This window comes from Cherax quadricarinatus, chromosome 21, assembly GCF_038502225.1.
Source record: "Cherax quadricarinatus isolate ZL_2023a chromosome 21, ASM3850222v1, whole genome shotgun sequence".
NCBI lineage: Eukaryota > Metazoa > Arthropoda > Malacostraca > Decapoda > Parastacidae > Cherax > Cherax quadricarinatus.
The window spans coordinates 36,783,435-36,808,670 of record NC_091312.1 but is presented as its reverse complement, the minus strand read 5'-3'; the positions used below and the strand labels follow the sequence as shown (position 1 = coordinate 36,808,670).

The following is a 25,236-nucleotide window of genomic DNA, read 5'->3' as shown; positions in this document are numbered from 1 at the left end:
GGAAAACCCATCATTAGGCCAGTGTTCATATTTTAACGTTAAGCAAATTAACACTGCTGTTAAGCTAAGATTTACTGGCGGACGTAATGAACAATAACACTAAAAGGGGCCAAGTAAAAACAAAGAAATCTTGGACAGTAAATGTTCAAATCAACAGGTTCAAGGAACACTATATTGAATACAATAGTTATATACTATTGTGGCATAGTAAACAACCCTACAAGTGGGAAGAACAAGGCACAACATGATGGGTAAGCTCTAACGCACCACGTTTCACACGTGGAGCGTCGCTTTCAGGCTCAGAGAGAATTTATCACACAACACATCTCATATATGTGGAAAGAGACATGTACGCCAAGATTAAGACATTGTGCTGACAACAGTAAGAGCAACTAAAGCAGGAACGAAGGTAAAACAAATTAAGACAATGCAGAACAGTTAGCTAGAACAATATTATATATATATATATAGTTTTTTTTTATTGAATGTACACGCATATACATTCACACACCCATCTGGAGTTTCTTCTGTTTTCTTAATAAATCAGTATTCAGAATTTTGAAGCCGATCAGAAGAGGCTTTCCAAAGTTATCCCATAAAAAACATTTTTGGGAATAATTTCTAAAAAAAAAAATGAGCAGAGAGCAGCTGCATAAACAGCTGACCAGTGTTGAAATTTGAAGTTAGTCACATACGGAGTTTTGAAGTAAGAGATGAAAGCTTTGAAGAAAGTTAGATAAAGTTACTAACACCGACACTGTGTCGCTCTGGCATCATCTCTTACAGTATTTATTGGTCCACTAACTCGTCAAAATTAAAAACTCCATAAAAACGCAAGCTTTCAATATTTCTCAAATTTCTTTCTTCGCAGTTCTCTTGTATTTAATTTTTTCTGCAGTCCTCCAATAATAAATAATTTTGTGTTTTTAAGAGTCTACATTCACAAAAAAATATCAATCAAATTGGTAAATTGATACGTTTAAAGACCAATTTCAGTAGCATTTATCATCTACCATAAAGAGTACTGGTTAGCTAGCCACAGTTTAGAAAGTGAGAGGCCATGTTAGCTACCACACCCACATAGCATTCTGAGGTCAGTCCTGCCTTTCTTACGTCATTATTATTATGTGCTTGGTGAAGCGTTAAAGCCGTACGGGTCATACAGCACCTTTGGGAATGGCAGGTAATTAGGTTTGATCAAAGGAAGGAGTAGGGGAGTAGGGCAGCTCTAATTCGTTAGATCAAGAGCCTTTAATTTTAATCCAGCAACTCTTCTTGAAGGGTTTCCCCCACCGAGAAAACTATATTAAGGCAACGTTTCGCTCTGTATAGAGCTACATCTGGCTCTCTGAAAAGAGAAACTTCAGCTCAATAGTACGGTGGTCTGCGACGTATTTCATTTACTTATGTCGGCAGTTAAGGGATTTAAAGAAGAGGTAAAAAACTTAGCAGTTGGTCTAGTCCTGACTCTTCTCTCTTCCACTCGAGGCATTCCTCTCACCGTCTATTCTTCTCCCTGTCCCCACTTACCCCTCGCCCCTCGTGGGTCCTTACCTGTGAGTCCGTGTTGTTGTTGTTGTACGTCTTGTCTTGTTGTCACCGTCAGCGGTGACACAGATCTGGCAGCGTCTCGATGGGTCAGACTCCAGATGGGGGATGTGCATCTTCACACTGAAAAAAAAATGTCTTGCTTTCTGGTTGTGGTAGCCTCTCTCTCTCTCTCTCTCTCTCTCTCTCTCTCTCTCTCTCTCTCTCTCTCTTTATCACAGGGTTTGACAAGGTTAGGTTAAGGATTCCTAATTTTATTGGCAAGCTAAGAGCTGTTACCTACATCACCTCATTTGAAAGCATTTTTATTTTTATGAGATACAAGTAGGGAACAGGTTGAAGTTGGAGCTATCTGTGGTCCAGCATTTTCATTTGATCAACTGACACTATCTCGTTGACATCATTATGCTGTACGAATGTGTTCCATACTCGAGTCATCCTGGGTATATATGATCTCAGATGGAGTGATGTTCTGGAGAAGGGTACAGCCAGAGTGAAGTTGCTGCTTCCTGCCCGTCTTGTAGCATAAAAGCTTGTTTCACGCTGTCCTCGAAGTGGATCCAAGTGTGGTACTTTGACAATATTGGCCTTATACATAACAGTAAAGCCACCCACATCCCTCCTGTGTTAAAGGCTCTCTCTCTCTCTCTCTCTCTCTCTCTCTCTCTCTCTCTCTCTCTCTCTCTCTCTTTCAGCTGTAGTCTCCCAGCAAGCTCCTGACTGCAGTCGTAACCCTCAGGAAAGCTTCTGATTACAGCTGTAGCCCCAAGCAACTCCAGCTCTCAAAAAAGCTTTTGGCTATATTTGTAGCCCCCGGAGAACTCTTGACTACACCTATAACACTAATGAGAGCTCTTGACTACAGCTGTACCCAACAGGAAGCCCTTGATTACGGCTGTATCCCCCAGAAAACTCTTGACTTCAGTTATAGCCCTCAAGAGAGCTCTTAACATCAGCTGTAGCTCCCAGAGAGCTCTTGACCGCAGCTGTATCTCTCAGCAGCTGTAGCCTCCAGCGAGCTCTGTACCCACTCGATTAATAGCGGAACAATACATGAAGGGTAGGTAAGTTGAATACAGCAAGTCTGATCATTCAAAGAGCGAGAGTGCGATGTTTCCAACAGAGAGACTGCTGTTTAAGTCAGCGAGTTTTCAATGTTTTAAACAAGGAGTGACTAATGTTTTAAACAACGAGTGATCAGTGTTTTAAATCCATCATGATCATGCACCTCCTGGGAGTGGCGGAGTAATGAGACTTGATCCGATGAATGGGTGGGTTGCTCCAATTTACGGAATCAAGAGCCCTCCACTAGCATCAAGGTACCCCATGAATGTTGTTAGTTTATTTAGATGTTATTTTAACAGCTGATGTTTCGTCCACTACTGCGTATATAACCCACCTCCAGGAGTTGCTGTTTTGTCCACTCCTTCGTGTATAACCCAGCTCCAGGAGTTGCTGTTTCGTCCACTCCTGCGTGTATAACCCAGCTCCAGGAGTTGCTGTTTCGTCCACTCCTTCGTGTATAACCCAGCTCCAGGAGTTGCTGTTTCGTCCACTCCTGCGTGTATAACCCAGCTCCAGGAGTTGCTGTTTCGTCCACTCCTGCGTGTATTACCAAGCTCCAGGAGTTGCTGTTTCGTCCACTCCTGCGTGTATAACCCAGCTCCAGGAGTTGCTGTTTCGTCCACTCCTGCGTGTATTACCCAGCTCCAGGAGTTGCTGTTTCGTCCACTCCTGCGTGTATAACCCAGCTCCAGGAGTTGCTGTTTCGTCCACTCCTGCGTGTATAACCCAGCTCCAGGAGTTGCTGTTTCGTCCACTCCTGCGTGTATAACCCAGCTCTAGGAGTTGCTGTTTCGTCCACTCCTGCGTGTATAACTCAGCTCCAGGAGTTGCTGTTTCGTCCACTCCTGCGTGTATAACCCAGCTCCAGGAGTTGCTGTTTCGTCCACTCCTGCGTGTATAACCCAGCTCCAGAAGTTGCTGTTTCGTCCACTCCTGCGTGTATAACCCAGCTCCAGGAGTTGCTGTTTCGTCCACTCCTGCGTGTATAACCCAGCTCCAGGAGTTGCTGTTTCGTCCACTCCTGCGTGTATAACCCAGCTCCAGAAGTTGCTGTTTCGTCCACTCCTGCGTGTATAACCCAGCTCTAGGAGTTGCTGTTTCGTCCACTCCTGCGTGTATAACTCAGCTCCAGGAGTTGCTGTTTCGTCCACTCCTGCGTGTATAACCCATCTCCAGGAGTTGCTGTTTCGTCCACTCCTGCGTGTATAACCCAGCTCCAGGAGTTGCTGTTTCGTCCACTCCTGCGTGTATAACCCAGCTCCAGGAGTTGTTGTTTCGTCCACTCCTGCGTGTATAACCCAGCTCCAGGAGTTGCTGTTTCGTCCACTCCTGCGTGTATAACCCAGCTCCAGGAGTTGCTGTTTCGTCCACTCCTGCGTGTATAACTCAGCTCCAGGAGTTGCTGTTTCGTCCACTCCTGCGTGTATAACTCAGCTCCAGGAGTTGCTGTTTCGTCCACTCCTGCGTGTATAACCCATCTCCAGGAGTTGCTGTTTCGTCCACTCCTGCGTGTATAACCCATCTCCAGGAGTTGCTGTTTCGTCCACTCCTGCGTGTATAACCCAGCTCCAGGAGTGGCTGTTTCGTCCACTCCTGCGTGTATAACCCAGCTCCAGGAGTTGCTGTTTCGTCCACTCCTGCGTGTATTACCCAGCTCCAGGAGTTGCTGTTTCGTCCACTCCCGCGTGTATAACCCAGCTCCAGGAGTTGCTGTTTCGTCCACTCCTGCGTGTATAACCCAGCTCTAGGAGTTGCTGTTTCGTCCACTCCTGCGTGTATAACTCAACTCCAGGAGTTTCTGTTTCGTCCACTCCTGCGTGTATAACCCAGCTCCAGGAGTTGCTGTTTCGTCCACTCCTGCGTGTATAACTCAGCTCCAGGAGTTGCTGTTTCGTCCACTCCTGCGTGTATAACCCAGCTCCAGGAGTTGCTGTTTCGTCCACTCCTGCGTGTATTACCCAGCTCCAGGAGTTGCTGTTTCGTCCACTCCCGCGTGTATAACCCAGCTCCAGGAGTTGCTGTTTCGTCCACTCCTGCGTGTATAACCCAGCTCCAGGAGTTGCTGTTTCGTCCACTCCTGCATGTATAACCCAGCTCCAGGAGTTGCTGTTTCGTCCACTCCTGCGTGTATAACCCAGCTCCAGGAGTTGCTGTTTCGTCCACTCCTGCGTGTATAACCCAGCTCCAGGAGTTGCTGTTTCGTCCACTCCTGCGTGTATAACTCAGCTCCATGAGTTGCTGTTTCGTCCACTCCTGCGTGTATAACCCAGCTCCAGGAGTTGCTGTTTCGTCCACTCCTGCGTGTATAACCCAGCTCCAGGAGTTGCTGTTTCGTCCACTCCTGCGTGTATAACCCAGCTCCAGGAATTGCTGTTTCGTCCACTCCTGCGTGTGTAACCCAGCTCCAGGAGTTGCTGTTTCGTCCACTCCTGCGTGTATAACCCAGCTCCAGGAGTTGCTGTTTCGTCCACTCCTGCGTGTATAACCCAGCTCCAGGAGTTGCTGTTTCGTCCACTCCTGCGTGTATAACCCAGCTCCAGGAATTGCTGTTTCGTCCACTCCTGCGTGTGTAACCCAGCTCCAGGAGTTGCTGTTTCGTCCACTCCTGCGTGTATAACTCAGCTCCAGGAGTTGTTTCGTCCACTCCTGCGTGTATAACCCAGCTCCAGGAGTTGCTGTTTCGTCCACTCCTGCGTGTATAACCCAGCTCCAGGAGTTGCTGTTTCGTCCACTCCTGCGTGTATAACCCAGCTCCAGGAATTGCTGTTTCGTCCACTACTGCGTATATAACCCACCTCCAGGAGTTGCTGTTTTGTCCACTCCTTCGTGTATAACCCAGCTCCAGGAGTTGCTGTTTCGTCCACTCCTGCGTGTATAACCCAGCTCCAGGAGTTGCTGTTTCGTCCACTCCTTCGTGTATAACCCAGCTCCAGGAGTTGCTGTTTCGTCCACTCCTGCGTGTATAACCCAGCTCCAGGAGTTGCTGTTTCGTCCACTCCTGCGTGTATTACCAAGCTCCAGGAGTTGCTGTTTCGTCCACTCCTGCGTGTATAACCCAGCTCCAGGAGTTGCTGTTTCGTCCACTCCTGCGTGTATTACCCAGCTCCAGGAGTTGCTGTTTCGTCCACTCCTGCGTGTATAACCCAGCTCCAGGAGTTGCTGTTTCGTCCACTCCTGCGTGTATAACCCAGCTCCAGGAGTTGCTGTTTCGTCCACTCCTGCGTGTATAACCCAGCTCTAGGAGTTGCTGTTTCGTCCACTCCTGCGTGTATAACTCAGCTCCAGGAGTTGCTGTTTCGTCCACTCCTGCGTGTATAACCCAGCTCCAGGAGTTGCTGTTTCGTCCACTCCTGCGTGTATAACCCAGCTCCAGAAGTTGCTGTTTCGTCCACTCCTGCGTGTATAACCCAGCTCCAGGAGTTGCTGTTTCGTCCACTCCTGCGTGTATAACCCAGCTCCAGGAGTTGCTGTTTCGTCCACTCCTGCGTGTATAACCCAGCTCCAGAAGTTGCTGTTTCGTCCACTCCTGCGTGTATAACCCAGCTCTAGGAGTTGCTGTTTCGTCCACTCCTGCGTGTATAACTCAGCTCCAGGAGTTGCTGTTTCGTCCACTCCTGCGTGTATAACCCATCTCCAGGAGTTGCCGTTTCGTCCACTCCTGCGTGTATAACCCAGCTCCAGGAGTTGCTGTTTCGTCCACTCCTGCGTGTATAACCCAGCTCCAGGAGTTGCTGTTTCGTCCACTCCTGCGTGTATAACCCAGCTCCAGGAGTTGCTGTTTCGTCCACTCCTGCGTGTATAACCCAGCTCCAGGAGTTGCTGTTTCGTCCACTCCTGCGTGTATAACTCAGCTCCAGGAGTTGCTGTTTCGTCCACTCCTGCGTGTATAACTCAGCTCCAGGAGTTGCTGTTTCGTCCACTCCTGCGTGTATAACCCATCTCCAGGAGTTGCTGTTTCGTCCACTCCTGCGTGTATAACCCATCTCCAGGAGTTGCTGTTTCGTCCACTCCTGCGTGTATAACCCAGCTCCAGGAGTGGCTGTTTCGTCCACTCCTGCGTGTATAACCCAGCTCCAGGAGTTGCTGTTTCGTCCACTCCTGCGTGTATTACCCAGCTCCAGGAGTTGCTGTTTCGTCCACTCCCGCGTGTATAACCCAGCTCCAGGAGTTGCTGTTTCGTCCACTCCTGCGTGTATAACCCAGCTCTAGGAGTTGCTGTTTCGTCCACTCCTGCGTGTATAACTCAGCTCCAGGAGTTTCTGTTTCGTCCACTCCTGCGTGTATAACCCAGCTCCAGGAGTTGCTGTTTCGTCCACTCCTGCGTGTATAACTCAGCTCCAGGAGTTGCTGTTTCGTCCACTCCTGCGTGTATAACCCAGCTCCAGGAGTTGCTGTTTCGTCCACTCCTGCGTGTATTACCCAGCTCCAGGAGTTGCTGTTTCGTCCACTCCCGCGTGTATAACCCAGCTCCAGGAGTTGCTGTTTCGTCCACTCCTGCGTGTATAACCCAGCTCCAGGAGTTGCTGTTTCGTCCACTCCTGCATGTATAACCCAGCTCCAGGAGTTGCTGTTTCGTCCACTCCTGCGTGTATAACCCAGCTCCAGGAGTTGCTGTTTCGTCCACTCCTGCGTGTATAACCCAGCTCCAGGAGTTGCTGTTTCGTCCACTCCTGCGTGTATAACTCAGCTCCATGAGTTGCTGTTTCGTCCACTCCTGCGTGTATAACCCAGCTCCAGGAGTTGCTGTTTCGTCCACTCCTGCGTGTATAACCCAGCTCCAGGAGTTGCTGTTTCGTCCACTCCTGCGTGTATAACCCAGCTCCAGGAATTGCTGTTTCGTCCACTCCTGCGTGTGTAACCCAGCTCCAGGAGTTGCTGTTTCGTCCACTCCTGCGTGTATAACCCAGCTCCAGGAGTTGCTGTTTCGTCCACTCCTGCGTGTATAACCCAGCTCCAGGAGTTGCTGTTTCGTCCACTCCTGCGTGTATAACCCAGCTCCAGGAATTGCTGTTTCGTCCACTCCTGCGTGTGTAACCCAGCTCCAGGAGTTGCTGTTTCGTCCACTCCTGCGTGTATAACTCAGCTCCAGGAGTTGTTTCGTCCACTCCTGCGTGTATAACCCAGCTCCAGGAGTTGCTGTTTCGTCCACTCCTGCGTGTATAACCCAGCTCCAGGAGTTGCTGTTTCGTCCACTCCTGCATGTATAACCCAGCTCCAGGAATTGCTGTTTCGTCCACTCCTGCGTGTGTAACCCAGCTCCAGGAGTTGCTGTTTCGTCCACTCCTGCGTGTATAACCCAGCTCCAGGAGTTGCTGTTTCGTCCACTCCTGCGTGTATAACCCAGCTCCAGGATTTGCTGTTTCGTCCACTCCTGCGTGTATAACCCAGCTCCAGGAATTGCTGTTTCGTCCACTCCTGCGTGTGTAACCCAGCTCCAGGAGTTGCTGTTTCGTCCACTCCTGCGTGTATAGCTCAGCTCCAGGAGTTGTTGTTTCGTCCACTCCTGCGTGTATAACTCAGCTCCAGAAGTTGCTGTTTCGTCCACTCCTGCGTGTATAACTCAGCTCCAGGAGTTGCTGTTTCGTCCACTCCTGCGTGTATAACTCAGCTCCAGGAGTTGCTGTTTCGTCCACTCCTGCGTGTATAACCCAGCTCCAGGAGTTGCTGTTTCGTCCACTCCTGCGTGTATAACCCATCTCCAGAAGCTGCTGTTTTTTTTTTTTATATTCGATATAAGGCTAATTGCATGTCAGGTGTTCCTCTGACAGGCTCGTGGCGTGTACACTGCAAAACTGGTTGTCGATCCTGTAAATCCTGCTGCACTTTGCATGTTTACCAGGATAAAAAATCGTGAAAAATGTAGTCTGGCTGTTTATTGCTTTTAATTACCAGTGAAGAAAAAAAATTTCTATGTATACCAAAAATAAAGTCTGAAACTTGCATAAATCTACGTGGTTCATGTATTTTATTACAGGCTCGACAGTATCACTTCAGGACATCATGCATTCATTCCGAAAATAAGTCTAGAATATTTCATCAGTAAATGTTAGACCTTTTAAAATATTCTGATGTTAAATTATTTTGAGGCGAGTGAGTAGTGATTAAATCGTTGCCTAAAGTGCCTCCCGCCCCACCTCCCAAACCCCTGGGTAAGATTGCCGTTCCTGCCACGGTGGAGGGCACACCTTGGCGCTGCCCTACGGAGGGACAAGGTCCAGCCCACTACTTCTGACCGGTCCTTGATCCCGTGTACCTCGAACAGCTTCACTAAAAACTTTATGTAACACTGATGCACAACAAATGGACTCTTCATGGTCTGCTAGCCGGCCCAACACACAAATTTCAGCAGCAGCAGCAGGATCGAGCCTTGGGGGGACACGATAAACATCTCCTTCGTGAGAAAACGTGTGTGAATCGCCACAAAAACCTAACCTTTGACGAATACTCTTGTGTATCATGACTAGCGTGATGCTTCCTCACACACAGCCGATCTCACAAGACTGTCACAAACAACAACATCAATCTGTTAACTTGCTTGTATAAATCTTATTTTTTTCCAGGACTTTGCTTCATAAAGTGCCTCTTCACACACGATACCTGGAACTGTAGTCGATACACGCACTGTAACAAGAGTTTACAGGTGTCAGAAGACTTCACACATAACATTTGTAACAAACGAACACACATGACATACGTAACAATACTCGTCACAACAGAAGTGTGGAACAGACCACCTATCTCGTAACTGATAACTCAACAGGGGAAAAATGAGTCCAGAAAAATGCTTCAAAACTCTATAAGGACTCCCTGTTCAGTAGCTCCAGAAGATACGTTGAAAAAATGGTTTGCCCGGAAAGCGATAAAAGAGGATTAGTTTGTGGTTTTCGAATATAGATGGAATTACCAACAAAAGTGAAGTCATGAAAGAGAGAGCAGAAGAAAGCGCTGATATAACAGTTATAATGGAAATAAATATCTCCGGAACACTAAGAAAATGCATTATTTTCAAAGGAAAATGCTGTATAGCCCTTGTGGCTTAGCGCTTCATTTTGATTATAATAATAATAATTTCAAAGGAATACCAGATAAGGAAAGAAAGGGATAGAAGAGGAGGAGGAAGAAGAGGAAAAGGTGAAGTGAATTTCAGAAGCAACCAGAGAATTAAAGAACTAGAAAAACCTACAAATATGGAATTTCGTGGTTTACATATTAAATACTGTAATGTCTTCACAGACAAAATTAATAATAGCAATAACATATTCATAACAAATGAACAGGAGGCCAAGAGGAGAGGAGGGTTCAGGCATCTCATAGCTCGATCGATAGCGCACTAAGTTCACACACTGAGGCCTGGGGATTGATCCCACGGTACGGGTGAAAATATTAAGAAGTGTTTCCATAAAATACCTGCTGTCCCTGTTCACCCATCAGCATAATGGGTACCTGGGTGATAGTCTACTGGTGTGGGTCGCATCCTGGCACAAAACTGACCTAATTTCCCGAAATGCTCTTCATATCAAGCGGCTTTCTATATAGTAGTATATCATTGATGTCAGCTATGATCTGTATACCTTGTACATGTACTTGTAGACTTAAAGATATTATTATATTATTAATTGCAATAATGTCTCTGATTCGCATACCGAAAACAGTGGCAGAGTAAGAAGACTCAAAGTTGGTTCTGTGGCACTCGGAGTTATCATCCACAGCAAGGCTGACTGTGAGGACCCGGACCTTCAAGAAAAACCAGAAACGTGGAGAGCAAAACTGACTGAGCCAAAACATAAAGGAAATTGGTGATCCCATAACAGCCAGTCAGGTGGTACCATAACAGTCAGGCTAGGAATACCATAACAGACAGGCTAGTGGTACCATCACAGCCAATCTAGTAGTACCACAACGGCTAGGCTAATGGTACCATAACAGCCAAGCTAATCGTTCCATAACAGCCAGGCTGCTGGTACCATAACATCCAAGCTGGTGGTGCCATAACAGCCAAGCTGGTGGTGCCATAACAGCCAAGCTGGTGGTGCCATAACAGCCAAGCTGGTGGTGCCATAACAGCCAAGCTGGTGGTGCCATAACAGCCAAGCTGGTGGTGCCATAACAGCCAAGCTGGTGGTGCCATAACAGCCAAGCTGGTGGTACCATAACAGCCAGACTGGTGGTACCATAACAACCAAGCTAGTGATACCATCACAGCCAGTCTGGTGATACCATCACAGCCAGGCTGGTGGTATCACAGCCAGGCTAATGATACCATAACAGCCAGGCTAATGGCACCATAACAGCCAAGCTAGTGGTATCATAACAACCAAGCTAGTGGAACCATAACAGTCACTACAATGGTTCCAAAAAAGCCAGGTTAGTATTACCATCACAGTCAAGCTAGTGGTACTATAACAGCCAGGCTAGTGTTCCAATAACAGCCAGGGTGGCGGTACCATCACAGCCAGGCTAGTGGTACTATCACAGCACGGTACAAAGTACAATACATCTGAGTCCCTGCCTGCAGGTGGCTGGAGGGTCTTCACACAGCCTCCCACGACGCACTGATAACGTCGCCTTTCAACTGTTATACCGTTGCTTTAGATGCTTCTTGCTTTGACTGAGGCTAAACTAAGAAAATGGTTAATAAATGAGCGTTATTGATTATATTATGTGAACGCGTTATGCAAAGACATCAGCGTTTCTTGTTTACGTCAGTTTCTTGTTTATATCAGCGTTTCTTGTTTATACCGATGTTACGCAAGTTTGTATAAAAAAAATGAGACTGGAACAGAACTCTTCTCCAGGCTGAGGGACTGACTACCTTAAAACTACGTCCTCGAGGGTGATGGACTGATTACATCGTCTTTACTGTTTGTCCGAAACGTTTCGGAATAAAGATAACCAACAGTCGCACATGTCTAATTTATGATAACTTAGGACCCCAATGGAAATAAGTCACTGTCTGACTTTTTTGGGTTTTTTGGATCTTAACCAAATATTTTTTTGCACTCACAGTGGGTTACGTACTTAGCGTATGGTAATACCAGGCGCCTGGTTGCAGGGGCGGATCTTCTGTGAAACTAACGAAGCTTAAGCCTCAGTCCTCTTCAAGGGGGGCTCCTTGGCGTGGTGAAGAGGCTCTTGGTCTGAGGAATTAGCCCTGTCGGTCTTCTTCCTCAGACCGAACCTAATTACCCCCCATTCTCCCCTCCCCTATCCCATCCTCCCCATCCTCCCCTTTTTCCATTCCTCCTCCTCCTCCTCACCCCTCCCTTTTGCCCTTCCTCTTTTTAGCCTTCGTGATTTCTCCCACAGGCGCGCTAGTTCCTAGGTAGGGGAAAGGACACCGGGGTCCATCCCATTCTGTTGAGGTTTCTTGGCGGTGGCGTAGTTTGCCGTGGAATCTGGATTGCCTAGGGATGTCCCGATCCCTCTCCGGTATCCTGGAGTAGCTTTGGGTGTCTTTTGGGCGACGGGTGTATCTCTGGAAGCCACCTTTCGGATTCCGGGGGTGGTGGCTGAAGGAGGTATGCTTTGTGGCGGATATCCGGCCGCCCTCTCTTTTGTCCACCGAGGTAGCTCGGCAGATGTGAGGTTGCTATCCCAGATTGCTGGTTTACTGGCATGAAGGGTAGGGTATGGCACGGGTTCCATGCTGCATCTGCGCTACTAGCGGTGTCGAGTCCTCTTGGGCGCGGAGGGAGATTTCTGGCCCTTTCATTCCTCCTAGGAACTATCCCTCCCCGGTCCCCCCTTTTTTTTCTTTTTTTTATTTTTATTTTCTTTTCTTCTTTCTTTTTTTTTCTTAAAAAAAAAAAAAAAGAAGTAACCTAACCATGGCAGCCCTAGTCCATGAACCTGGTACCCCCGGGCCCCTTCTTGATACCGCACCCCGTTCTGACCCCGCCTCGTCTTTGGACCACTCTTCAGACATTCCTCATGCCTCTGTACCTATTGCCGGTGCTGTTTCCTCACCCGCTTCAGGTACTGAGGCCTCGACTGACTCCTTCGATTTATCAGACCTTCGCTCTCCTCTGACTATGCTTCCGGCCTCTCCCTCTACGGTGCGGCAATTTTCAAATCGCCGACCCGTTCCACGTCGGACCAACTCTGGTCCCACGCCTAAACGTCAACGACAATTACCTGCTGATGATACTTCTCCACCTTCACCTTCTCGTTCTTCTCAGAAACGATCGACACGTCCTTCACTACCTTTCCACGCTCAGTTTCAGACTGAACAGTGGACTAAATTCTTCACTTTACGACCAACTTCCTCTACTGCCTATCTTTCTGACCATAGTATTGGCAAGGCACTCCTACGCCATGTTGGTAAAGATATTTCTTTTCATGCTCTTAAGAGCGGTACGTGCATCATTACCGTACAGAATGCTACCCAGGCTCGTGAGCTCTCTCGTCTTTCCCATATAGATACTGTTCCTGTCACCCTTGAAAAACATCATTCCCTCAATTCTTGTAGTGGTACCGTTATTCTGCCCCATACCATAGTTCAACAAAATTTCCAGACATGTGGCACCGACATTCTAGAACAGCTGGAACTCCAAGATCTCCCAATCCTCAAGGTAGACACTTACGTTCTTCCTGCCCGTGGGCGGAGACGATACCCTAGCAATGTGGCTCGTTTAACTTTTGACAGCCAAGAACTCCCATCCTCCGTTTATATAGCAGGACATCGGTTACAAGTTCGAAAGGTGATCCCTACACCACAACAGTGTAGAAATTGCTGGCGATTTGGCCATCCAGCGAAATATTGCAGATCTATCGCCGAATGCCCAGTCTGTGGTGCCGATGACCATTCTAATACGTCTTGCAATCGATCTCCCTCTTGCCTTAACTGTCATGAGGCTCACCCTTCGTACTCTCGCCGTTGTCAGGTCTATTTAAATGAGCGGGAAATCCGTTACCTCAAAGAGACAGAAGGTCTCCCTTATGCCATGGCAGTTTCTCATCTCCGCCTCCAAGGGAGACTCCCACGTGTTTCTTATTCCCGTGTTTCAAAACGTCCCCCCACTTTTGGTATCCCATCTTCTACACCCACCTCTGTGGTTACCTCTCCCATAATCACTCCTGTATCTAATCCTTTTGCTGTCCTCGGCTCAGACGTCCCTACTTCAACGCCTCAGTCTAATCTCGCTTCTTCGAGTTCTCTCTTACAAGCCTCAGTATCGACGAGACCTCGTACGACACCTCTTCCCAATCGTCCCTCTACTTCTCAAAAGTCAAAAAAAGGTCCGGTAACACCTCCTACCCATCTTCCACCTCCTCATTTTACCCTCCCTGTCTCTGTCCCTAGTTCTTCCCCTCTCACTGGCTCAGTTACAAGTGCAGAGGTTCACCCTCCTCCTCGTAATGTACCTTCCTCCCCTGTTCCCTCCCAAGTTTCTTCCTCTTCTGCCACCTCCCAGGTTCCTGTCTCTTCTGTCCCCTGCCACGCTTCTCCAGTTCCCTCCACCCTTTCGCCCCCCCCTACCTTGGTACAGTCCAATACAGTTCCAATCTTTACTCATCCTCCCCCTACCATTCCCAATATTGTCTCCCATACGACATCTCTGAATTCCGAAACACTTGAAGCAATCTCTGAATATATTGCAGAGACCAAACCATCAATGGACACTGATCCACCTTCCGCTCTTTCTCTCTCCTCTGCTCCATCTGCGCAACTCCTTTCTTCACAGCGCACCGTTCCTTCGCTGCTTGAACATTTTCCACTGCCTCCGCATGTGGACTTTTCTAACCCTTCTAGTCCGTAGGAACCCTTACCTGCGGATTTCAAGTATCTTTATCATTGCCAATCATGGCCTTTTTACAGTGGAATATACGCGGCCTCAGGGGTAATCGGGGTGAGCTTCAGATGTTACTCTCCCAGTTTGCCCCTGTTGGTGTTTGCTTACAGGAACCAAAATTACACTCTGCTGTTATTTCTCACATCTCAGGCTATAATTTATTGTATTCTTCAGATCCTTTTCCTGATGGGACCTTTAATGAAAGTGCCCTTCTTCTCCGCACTGATATTCCGTACCATCAGCTATTTATTCATACTTCGCTGCATTACACAGCAGCCCGTATCCACTTACATAGGTGGTATACGCTCTGTTCTTTATATCTCTCTCCTTCTCGGGCATTATCTATTCCGGATTTTGCCTTCCTTGTTTCGTCATTACCGCCACCGATTCTGTTACTTGGTGATTTTAATGCCCACCATTTCCTCTGGGGAGGGTCTCACTGTGATTCCCGTGGAATTCAGTTAGAGGCTTTTCTTGCCACCCACCCCCTCCATGTTTTAAATACAGGTACTCACACCCATTTTGATCCTCGGACTCATACTCTCTCTTGCATCGATCTCTCAGTTTGCTCTTCCTCCGCCGCATTAGACTTTACTTGGTCTGTTCTCCCGGACTTACATGACAGTGATCATTTCCCAATCATTCTTACTTCCCCTTCATATTCGCCACCTCTTCGCACCCCACGCTGGCAATTTAATCGGGCAAATTGGAACCTTTACTCACACCTGACTGTTTTTAAAGAGGTTCCTTCTTCGTCCTCCATCGATGAGCTTTTACACCTCTTCTCGTCCTCCGTTTTCACCGCAGCTTCTCATTCTATACCCCAAACTTCGGGCAGGCATTCTCAGAAATGCGTGCCTTGGTGGTCTCCTGCTTGTGCTCGTGCAGTACGTTTGAAACGCGCTGCATGGGGCAGGTACCGGTACAATAGAACCACAGAGCGACTCCTTGATTTTAAACAGAAGCGTGCGATCGCTCGCCGTGTCATCCGTGACGCTAAACGCACTTGCTGGCGAGATTATGTCTCCACCATCACCTCTGCTTCCTCTATGAGTGCAGTCTGGAAAAAAGTACGAAAACTGAGTGGTAAATATTCTCCTGACCCGGCTCCTGTTCTACGGGTTGCCGGTGTTGATATAGCAAACCCACTAGATGTTGCCAATGAAATTGGCAATCATCTGGTCCGTATTTCTCAGGGACTCCATCTATGCCCCTCATTTCTTTCCTCAAAGTCTGCCAGAGAGTTAGCACCCTTGGACTTTTCTTCTCTCAGAGAAGAACAGTATAATGTGCCTTTTACACTTCAAGAACTGGAGGCAACACTCTCAGCTTGTCGATCATCGGCAGCTGGGCCCGACGACATTCATATCCGTATGCTACAACATTTACATCAGCCAGCCCTTGCAATCCTATTACGCCTTTACAATCTTATTTGGTCACAAGGAGTTCTTCCACAGCTGTGGAAATCCGCCATTGTTCTCCCTTTCCGCAAACCAGGCACTACGGGACATGAAACCTCCCACTATCGTCCCATTGCTCTTACCAGTGCAGTTTGCAAAGTAATGGAACGTCTAGTAAATAGACGTTTAGTGTGGTATTTAGAGACACACAACAGTCTCTCCACTTGTCAATATGGCTTTCGTAAGGGACGTTCTACCATAGACCCCTTACTGCGCTTGGATACGTATGTTCGTAATGCCTTTGCGAATAACCACTCAGTTATTGCCATATTTTTTGACCTTGAGAAGGCATATGACACAACTTGGAGGTATAATATTTTAGCCCAAGCCCACTCCTTAGGCCTTCGAGGCAATCTACCATCCTTCCTTAAGAACTTTTTAACTGACAGGCATTTCCGTGTTCGGGTTAATAATGTGCTCTCCCCGGACTTTGTCCAAGCTGAAGGTGTCCCCCAGGGATGTGTTCTGAGCACAACACTTTTTCTCCTTGCTATTAATGATTTGGCCTCTAGTCTTCCATCAAATATTTGGTCATCACTCTATGTTGATGACTTCGCTATTGCCTGTGCAGGCGCTGACTGTCACCTCCTTACAGTTTCTCTCCAGCATGCAGTCGACCGTGTTTCCAATTGGGCCACCACACATGGGTTTAAATTTTCCAGCACTAAAACCCACCAAATCACTTTCACTAGACGCTCTGTCATCTCTGATCATCCTTTGTACCTCTATGGCTCACGTATCCCTGAACGTGATACAGTCAAGTTCCTGGGCCTCCTCTTTGATCGTAGGTTATCCTGGAAACCTCACATTACCTCTCTGAAGGCAACTTGTCACAGCCGGCTGAACCTTCTTAAAACCCTTGCTCATCTTTCCTGGGGAGCTGATCGTCGAACCCTCCTTCACCTACATTCCACCCTTATTTTATCGAAACTTGATTATGGTGACCAGATCTATTCAGCGGCATCTCCTGCTACTCTCTCTAGCCTTAACCCCATTCATCACCAAGGATTACGTTTATGCCTTTGTGCTTTTCGCTCTTCCCCTGTCGAAAGCCTCTATGCAGAAGTGAACGTTCCATCCTTATCCGATCGCCGTGATGCCCATTGCCTGCGCTACTATGTACGCTCTCATGATCTCCGCAATCCTTCCATTTATAGAATGGTCACTGATATTAGTAGACATTCTTTATTTGTTCGCCGCCCCTGCTTACTCCGTCCCTTCTCTCTTCGCCTTCATTCGCTCTTGTCTTCTCTTCAACTACCACCTTTCTATGTACATGTAGCATCTCACTTTTCCCTACCCCCCTGGGAAGTTCCAGCTGTTCGAGTCTGTTCTTTCTCCCTCCCTTGCTCGAAAGCCCAACTGTCTACGGTCGCTTCCCGCTCTCTTTTTCTTGACCACTTTCACTCTCATTCTCATGCCATTGCTGTGTACACAGATGGCTCTAAGTCTTCTGACGGCGTAGGATTCGCAGCAGTGTTTCCGGACAGCGTCGTACAAGGGCATTTACTATCTTCAGCTAGTATTTTTACTGCTGAATTATATGCCATCCTTACAGCACTTATCCGTATTGCATCTATGCCTGTGTCATCATTTGTGGTTGTCTCAGACTCCCTTAGTGCTTTACAGGCTATAAAAAAATTTGATACACCTCACCCCTTAGTCCTCCGTATCCAACTTTGGCTACGCCGCATCTTTACTAAGCATAAAGATATTGTTTTTTGTTGGGTCCCTGGTCATGTTGACGTACAGGGCAATGAACAGGCAGACACTGCTGCGCGGTCAGCAGTACATGACCTACCAGTTTCTTATAGAGGTATTCCATGTACGGACTATTTTGCTGTAATATCTTCCCACCTTCACACCCGTTGGCAACAACGTTGGTCTACTATGCTCGGCAACAAACTTCAGTCTATTAAACCGAGTATAGGTTACTGGCCGTCTTCTTATCACCAGTGTCGAGGTTGGGAGACTACTCTCTCCCGTCTTCGCATTGGCCATACTCGTCTTACTCATGGATATCTCATGGAGAGGCGTCTTGCTCCTCTCTGTGAGAATTGCCAAGCTCCATTATCAGTCAGCCACATTCTGTTGGACTGCCCACTTTATCAACGAGCACGCAGAATTTACCTCTGTCGTCGTCTTCGCCCCGCTGCTCTCTCTTTACCTTCCCTTCTCGCTGATGGACCCACCTTTCATCCGGACTCTCTCATTGACTTTTTGACAACGACTGACTTACTTCACAAATTCTGATACTTTCAGCCCTTTCTACTTGTATCTCTTGCTACCCTCTACCCCCGTACTATCCCCTGCCCCGCTGTTTTCTGTAACCTGCTGATCATCCCCCCTCCCTTCTGCCATCCAATTCCCTTGCTTCCTTCCCTACCCTGCAGCGCTGTATAGCCCTTGTGGCTTAGCGCTTCTTTTTGATTATAATAATAATTAAGCCTCAGTGGGCCCTAATTCCGATGGGGCCCCGAAGGCGACTTTAGTCCATATTGCTTAAAAATTTTGAGTCTACTGTATGAGAAGTGGTTTTTTTTAAAATATAATTGATAATATAGTGTAATTCAGTAAAAAAGTCAAAATAAAGATTAAAATAAATAAAAATTAAAAGTATCATATAGACTAGCTGTTGCGAAGGGGCCCCTTAACAATTCAAGCTTCAGGGCCCCAAAAATGTAAGTCCGCTACTGCCTGGTTGTGTTGTACCGCTGGGGCAGGTTCTTGACTCCTTGCTCACTGAGGATATTATTACCGCTCCAGTCAAGGTCAGGTCATCTCTCTTTCCGATGTCTGGTTTAGACCAGGACACAACCAGGACACAGCCAAGACAAAGCCAGGACACAGCCAAGACACAGCCAAGACAAAGCCAGGACACAGCCAGGACACAGCCAGGACACAGCCAGGACACAGCCAGGACACAGCCAGGACACAGCCAGGACACAGCCAGCACACAGACGAGGCACAGCTGCCTGCTTGTCAAGTTTTGCCAGCGGAGAAAGTGAACAATGAAAATGAGTTATTGAGAAGATAGCATCACAGGCAGGCAATGGAGATGCTGGCGTACCCGACCGGCCAGTGAACGGGCAGAATTAGCAGCCGGAGGATTGAAGTCACACTTTATAGCTCCTTAAGTCGAAAGTCTTTCCAGTAGGGTTGCATTAGAGCTGTTCTTCTCTTCGGATTAAGCCTGATTACTCCTACCCTTTCCAGAGATAACAAGTGCCGAATAACCTATGTTGGTTTAGAGTTTCCCCTGTGTGTGCGTACGTGTGTATGCATAGTATGTGTGTGTGTGTTAGTGTGTGTATGAATGTAATTAATTATTTGTAGCCACATTAACAGAGTTATCCTCGTTGTGTTTAGCCTTCAGTACTCTCTTCATGCCGAATAGGTAAAATTGGTCAATTAGAAAGAACTCATTTAAAATTAGGTCCTTTCTAAACAATTTTCTTATACATTTAAAGGTATATTTTTTTTATTAACTAGGGATCCCAGGGCAGCTAGTTTTCTGTTCCAGCGGCTCAGTGCGGCTGTTCAAAGGGGTAATGCCTGCTGTATTTTAGGCACACGCCCCAACTCTGAGGAGCTGGAGGAGATTTTCGCCTTATAATCGGTGATACACACGTAACAACATGTACCGTATATGCCACCTTTATATCAACAATGTATCTCTTAAATCTTCTGTACCATATTATGTAATAAAATATTCCTATTGGTAAAAAAAAAAATATGAAAAGATGGGGGTGGCAGGGGAAGTGGAATATTCAAACGGCTTCAGGAAGAAATCCAAATATTCTTCCTTGAAGCCTTTTTATCCACTTCTCCGAGGCTATGGGTCCCACAATTTACACCTGAGGTGGACCCCATATTATATATATATATATATATATATATATATATATATATATATATATATATATATATATATATATATATATATATATATATATATATTTACAGGGAATTCGCAAGAGCAGGCGAAATATACACAAACACTGATCTCTGGCTGAAGGAGACTCGAACCTACGAACCTTGGAACAAGGTACGCAGTGCTTTACCAATCTACCCACACTGGACCAATACCTTGGAGTCCAGCTTGCGCTAGACTTTGATCCAAGGCAGCCAGCTTTCAGGGAGAAGGCTTACAGCTTTTCATCTCATCCCCTGCATGCATCAGCCTTACAGTGTGGGTAGATTGGTAAAGCACTGCGTACCTTGTTCCAAGGTTCGTAGTTTCGAGTCTCCTTCAGCCAGAGATCAGTGTTTGTGTATATTTCGCCTGCTCTTGCGAATTTCTTGCATTGTTAATATCTCTAGTAAGGCTGAAGCATGCAGGGGATGAGATGAAAAGCTGTAAGCCTTCTCCCTGAAAACTGGCTGCTTGGATCAAAGTCTAGCGCAAGCTGGACTCCAAGGTATTGGTCCGGTGTGGGTAGATTGGTAAAGCACTGCGTACCTTGTTCCAAGGTTCGTAGGTTCGAGTCTCCTTCAGCCAGATATCAGTGTTTTTTTTTTTTTTTATTATCACACTGGCCGATTCCCACCAAGGCAGGGTGGCCCGAAAAAGAAAAACTTTCACCATCATTCACTCCATCACTGTCTTGCCAGAAGGGTGCTTTACACTACAGTTTTTAAACTGCAACATTAACACCCCTCCTTCAGAGTGCAGGCACTGTACTTCCCATCTCCAGGACTCAAGTCCGGCCTGCCGGTTTCCCTGAATCCCTTCATAAATGTTACTTTGCTCACACTCCAACAGCACGTCAAGTATTAAAAACCATTTGTCTCCATTCACTCCTATCAAACACGCTCACGCATGCCTGCTGGAAGTCCAAGCCCCTCGCACACAAAACCTCCTTTACCCCCTCCCTCCAACCCTTCCTAGGCCGACCCCTACCCCGCCTTCCTTCCACTAATCCCATTTATTTCCCCCCACTGAAACTCTCCTACCCCCTTCAGCTTTGTTTCGCTTAGAGCCAGGACATCCAACTTCTTTTCATTCATAACATCAGCAATCATCTGTTTCTTGTCATCCGCACTACATCCACGCACATTTAAGCATCCCAGTTTTATAAAGTTTTTCTTCTTCTCTTTTTTAGTAAATGTATACAGGAGAAGGGGTTACTAGCCCATTGCTCCCGGCATTTTAGTCGCCTCATACGACACGCATGGCTTACGGAGGAAAGATTCTTTTCCACTTCCCCATGGACAATAGAAGAAATAAAAAAGAACAAGAGCTATTTAGAAAAAGGAGAAAAACCTAGATGTATGTATATATATATATGCATGTGCGTGTCTGTGAAGTGTGACCAAAGTGTAAGTAGGAGTAGCAAGATATCCCTGTTATCTAGCGTGTTTATGAGACAGAAAAAGAAACCAGCAATCCTACCATCATGCAAAACAGTTACAGGTTTTTGTTTCACAGTCATCTGGCAGGACGGTAGTACTTCCCTGGGTGGTTGCTGTCTACCAACCTACTACCTCATCAGTGTTATATATATATATATATATATATATATATATATATATATATATATATATATATATATATATATATATATATATATATATATATATATAAGCTTATTTTTGTAAAAACTGCATTGAATGGGTCAGCCTGGAGGTCAAATGTAGAGTTAGCGTAGTATTAAATTGGTAATCTTTCCCTGGCTTGCAGAATGTTCCCTGGCGGACTTCGTCAGCAGCTCTGGCTCAGAGAAGATTCCTTACGTGTACATGCCGCTCAAACACCAACTGGTCCACCCAACAGCCGAAGTCGCACTTTTGGGTAAGTTTCAAGGACAACCTGTCATTTTAAGGTTTCTGGTTCCGGGAGTTATCAGCTACTTGGCCTGGTTTCGGACCAAGCCTCCTGGCTAGCTGGAAGACAAGAAAAGGCCGACGAGTTTGGTAATACCAAGACACTGCAAATAAGTGTCTTTGTATTAGGCTTCTTGGTACGTGGTCTAACCAGTCAGGCTATTGTTGCTAGCAACACACATTCTGGCTGACAAGAGATTGTCCATCGAAACTGTCAAATGTCTTGTTGAAGTCAATAATTCATCTTATTAGTATTATATACCACTGATATATACTCTTAATATATCAGATCGTCAGTCAGTATGTAAGAACGTCAGTCAGTACGTCAGGACGTCAGTCAATATGTCAGAAACTCGGTCAATATGACATTCATAAAGCTGAATAAAGTTCTGAGATCCAGTAAGAAATAGCTTTCTGGTTCTAATATCACAATTGCCATTTGCCAGACAGTTGTAGACATGACACTACAGTATGATGGGAAAGAGAGCCATTATCCCCCTCATCTTTACTCATACATGGCATACAGGGGATAGTGGTTATATTGACTATTGGATCATGTAGACATCCCAAGATCTCAAGACAGGGGGAAAGAGTTATACAATAACTAGAATACTTTGAGAACTGTGAATAAAATAATCCCACAACATAACCAGTTCAGATTATTACTGTCATATTTATTCATCGTCTGTTTTTTTTTTTTTAGTCTTTTTTTTATACTGAAAATTTTCTTTATTAATAATGATTATTGCCTCATTTTGACTTCTGTAAAAATTTTTTGGCTTATTGCATCATCACTTTCTCCCACTCTAGCCAATCTTACTTTCAACAATTGCTCATATCTCTAATAACAACTCTTGGCTTTCCTTTTTACCTACTGGTTTGAATCTCTTTGTATCCTATTTTTTTTCCTTACTCTAGCTGGATTTGAACTACATATCGGTTGATCCTCTGAACATGTACGTATATAGTATATTGCTACAATTTTTAGCTTCCTTTCATTCACACCATAAATAATAAGTTTTTCTTAACAGCTCTACTACATTTATACATATTTAAACACTATATCCATTTGCATCTGTTCACATTCAGACATGTATACTACATTCATACACATACAAACATCTATAAAATAAACACTGAAATGTCTACATTACATTCATACCTATTCACACAACTCAAAGGTAAATGTAAATACCACGTACTTTTGCATGTAACTTTCAGCAGTAATGGAGGAAAAATGTCGATAACTGAAAAACAGAGAAATAAGTAATCAAAAGTATTTACAATGTTGCAGGACTGGCGCACGGGGGATCACCCCTCATGTCACCTGTGTGTGTGGTGACGAAGGGAAGTATCCTCACCCAGGACGGCTGGGAGAACATGGCCAACACCTCAACCTTCGAGCCTCCGTTCAGGTAGGTTATGTTTTTGAGATCCCTTCAGGCAGGTCACGTAAAAAGCCTCCCTTCAAGAAGGTAGGTCTTCGAGCTCCTTTTCAGATAAGTTAAGTTTTCGAGGGTTCCTGCAGACGTCTCTCAAGGTTCCCTTCAAGTGGGTGATGTCTCTCAAGGCTCCCTTGAAATAGGTGATGTCCCTCAAGGCTCATTCAAGTAGATGACGCCTCTCAAGGCTCCCTTCAAGTAGGTGATGTCCCTCAAGGCTCTTTCAAGGTGACATCTCTCAAGGCTCCTTTCAAGTGACGTCTCTCAAGGTTCCCTTCAAATAGTTGACGTCTCTCAAGGCTTCCTTCAAGTAGGTGTCGTCACTTGAGTGCTACGATGTAGCAAACATTAGTACCCATGCAGCCGGGACGACCTAACTTATACCTGTCTTCACGACAGTGACACATAATGAAGTGGAATGCAGCCAAGCTGGTTATCCTTGAAAGCGATTTATTTAGTCAAAAGTACAGTACTTGGAAGCGGCCATGATAGCAGTTTCCAACACAGAGGAGCACTGAAGGCGTATGCAGCATCACTTACACCTATGTCTCCTCTTCCCACACCTTGTAATATATATATATGTATATATATATATATATATATATATATATATATATATATATATATATATATATATATATATATAATGTGTGTCGTGCCGAATAGGCAGAACTTGCGATCTTGGCTTAAATAGCAACGTTCATCTTGCCATATAGGACAAGTGAAAATTTGTGTATGCAATAATTTCGCCAAAATCATTCTGAACCTAACGAAAAAAATATATTTCACTGTGTTTGTTTAGTATTAAATTTTTGTAAACAAATCTAAAAAATATATAGTTGGGTTAGGTTAAAATAAATTGTTCTTGTTATAATAAGGTTAGGTAAGTTTTCTAAGATTCTTTTGGTGCAAAATTAAAATTTTTACATTAATATTAAACGTATGAAAGAAAATTTCAGAAAGGGCTTAATTTTAAATGAGTTCTTGCTAATTGACCAGTTTTACATATTCGGCACGACATATATGAGAGAGAGAGAGAGAAGACTTGTGTCAGATGGCTTCCAAGAAAAGTCTCTAGACGTTTCCTTGATGACACTATACTTTTCGACGGAAATGCATCATGTACATCACAGATGAATATTTTTCATTTACTTGTCATATGACTGTATGCCTTTCTGTATTACTTTATCATTACCCTTGTCACCACATATTTCTAAACTTTTCGATTGTATCATTGTACCTATGTATGTCTCAGCGTACTGTATAACCCCACAAGTGTTCCGTCACACAGACTGTTCCGGGACGGCGGGCGGACGTACGTGCAGTGGGTGGGAGAGGAAGTAGCAAGAGTGTCGGCGGAGGGTCGTCTGGTGCTGGTTACTCTCATCTGCCGGGACGCTGCCCAGCCCAACACTCCAGTCTTCCGTCCCTGCCTCGCCTTCAGGGTTGCAGGTAGTCCTGGTGAGATAACACAGCCTACTAGGTGCTTTAAGACATGTGGCTTTTTCTTTCATAGCACCAGAAAAAATACTATCAATTATTTTGATGTAAGATCGTAGTTAAATTTTGGAAATTTCTACTGATATTTAGTAGACATTTAAGTTTAATGTCTGTTTCTTAATAGAACTTATTCCTGTATCGTTTTCTCTGTTACGGACACAACGGCTTAGCTGACTCATTTTCTGAATAATTACTGGAAAGGGAAGAAGGAGGGAGGGGGGGGGGAATATGTGCTCATTCTTATGGTAAAATAACATATTCGAATTTTTAACCCGGAGGATTAACCTCCCAGGATAATTCAACACAGGATAATTCTCAACAGTCAACACCCAGGTACCTACTTACTGCTACGTGAACAGGAGCAGTACTCAGTGGTCAGCCGTCACGTGAGGTCACAGACCCTGAGCTGCTTTGGGGATTAGTGTGGACGGTTACAAAGCATGGCTTGCTTCTGCAGTGTTTTAAAAATTGAGGTTGGAGAGTTGAAGGAGGAGGTCTTGCTTCTCCAGGAGGAGATTAGGAGGCTGAAGGTCCACCTCAATGGGTCTGGGAGAGAGTGTGAGGTGGCTGGAGTTGTGGGGAATGAGGCTTCTAGCAGCGAGG

General features: G+C 45.8%; 1 protein-coding gene across 3 annotated transcripts in view; it reads left to right on the top strand.

The window, feature by feature from the left end:
* sha (shavenoid) overlaps positions 1-25,236 on the top strand; it is a 156,504-nt gene that overhangs the window by 116,235 nt on the left and 15,033 nt on the right. For 2 of the 3 annotated variants that reach the window (XM_070087388.1, XM_070087390.1), the window contains 3 exons: positions 21,549-21,659; positions 22,986-23,106; positions 24,425-24,594. In XM_070087388.1, coding sequence (XP_069943489.1) covers positions 21,549-21,659; positions 22,986-23,106; positions 24,425-24,594 — 402 coding nt within the window. The remainder of the gene's footprint in view (positions 1-21,548; positions 21,660-22,985; positions 23,107-24,424; positions 24,595-25,236) is intronic. The other variant, XM_070087389.1, reaches the window with a different exon arrangement.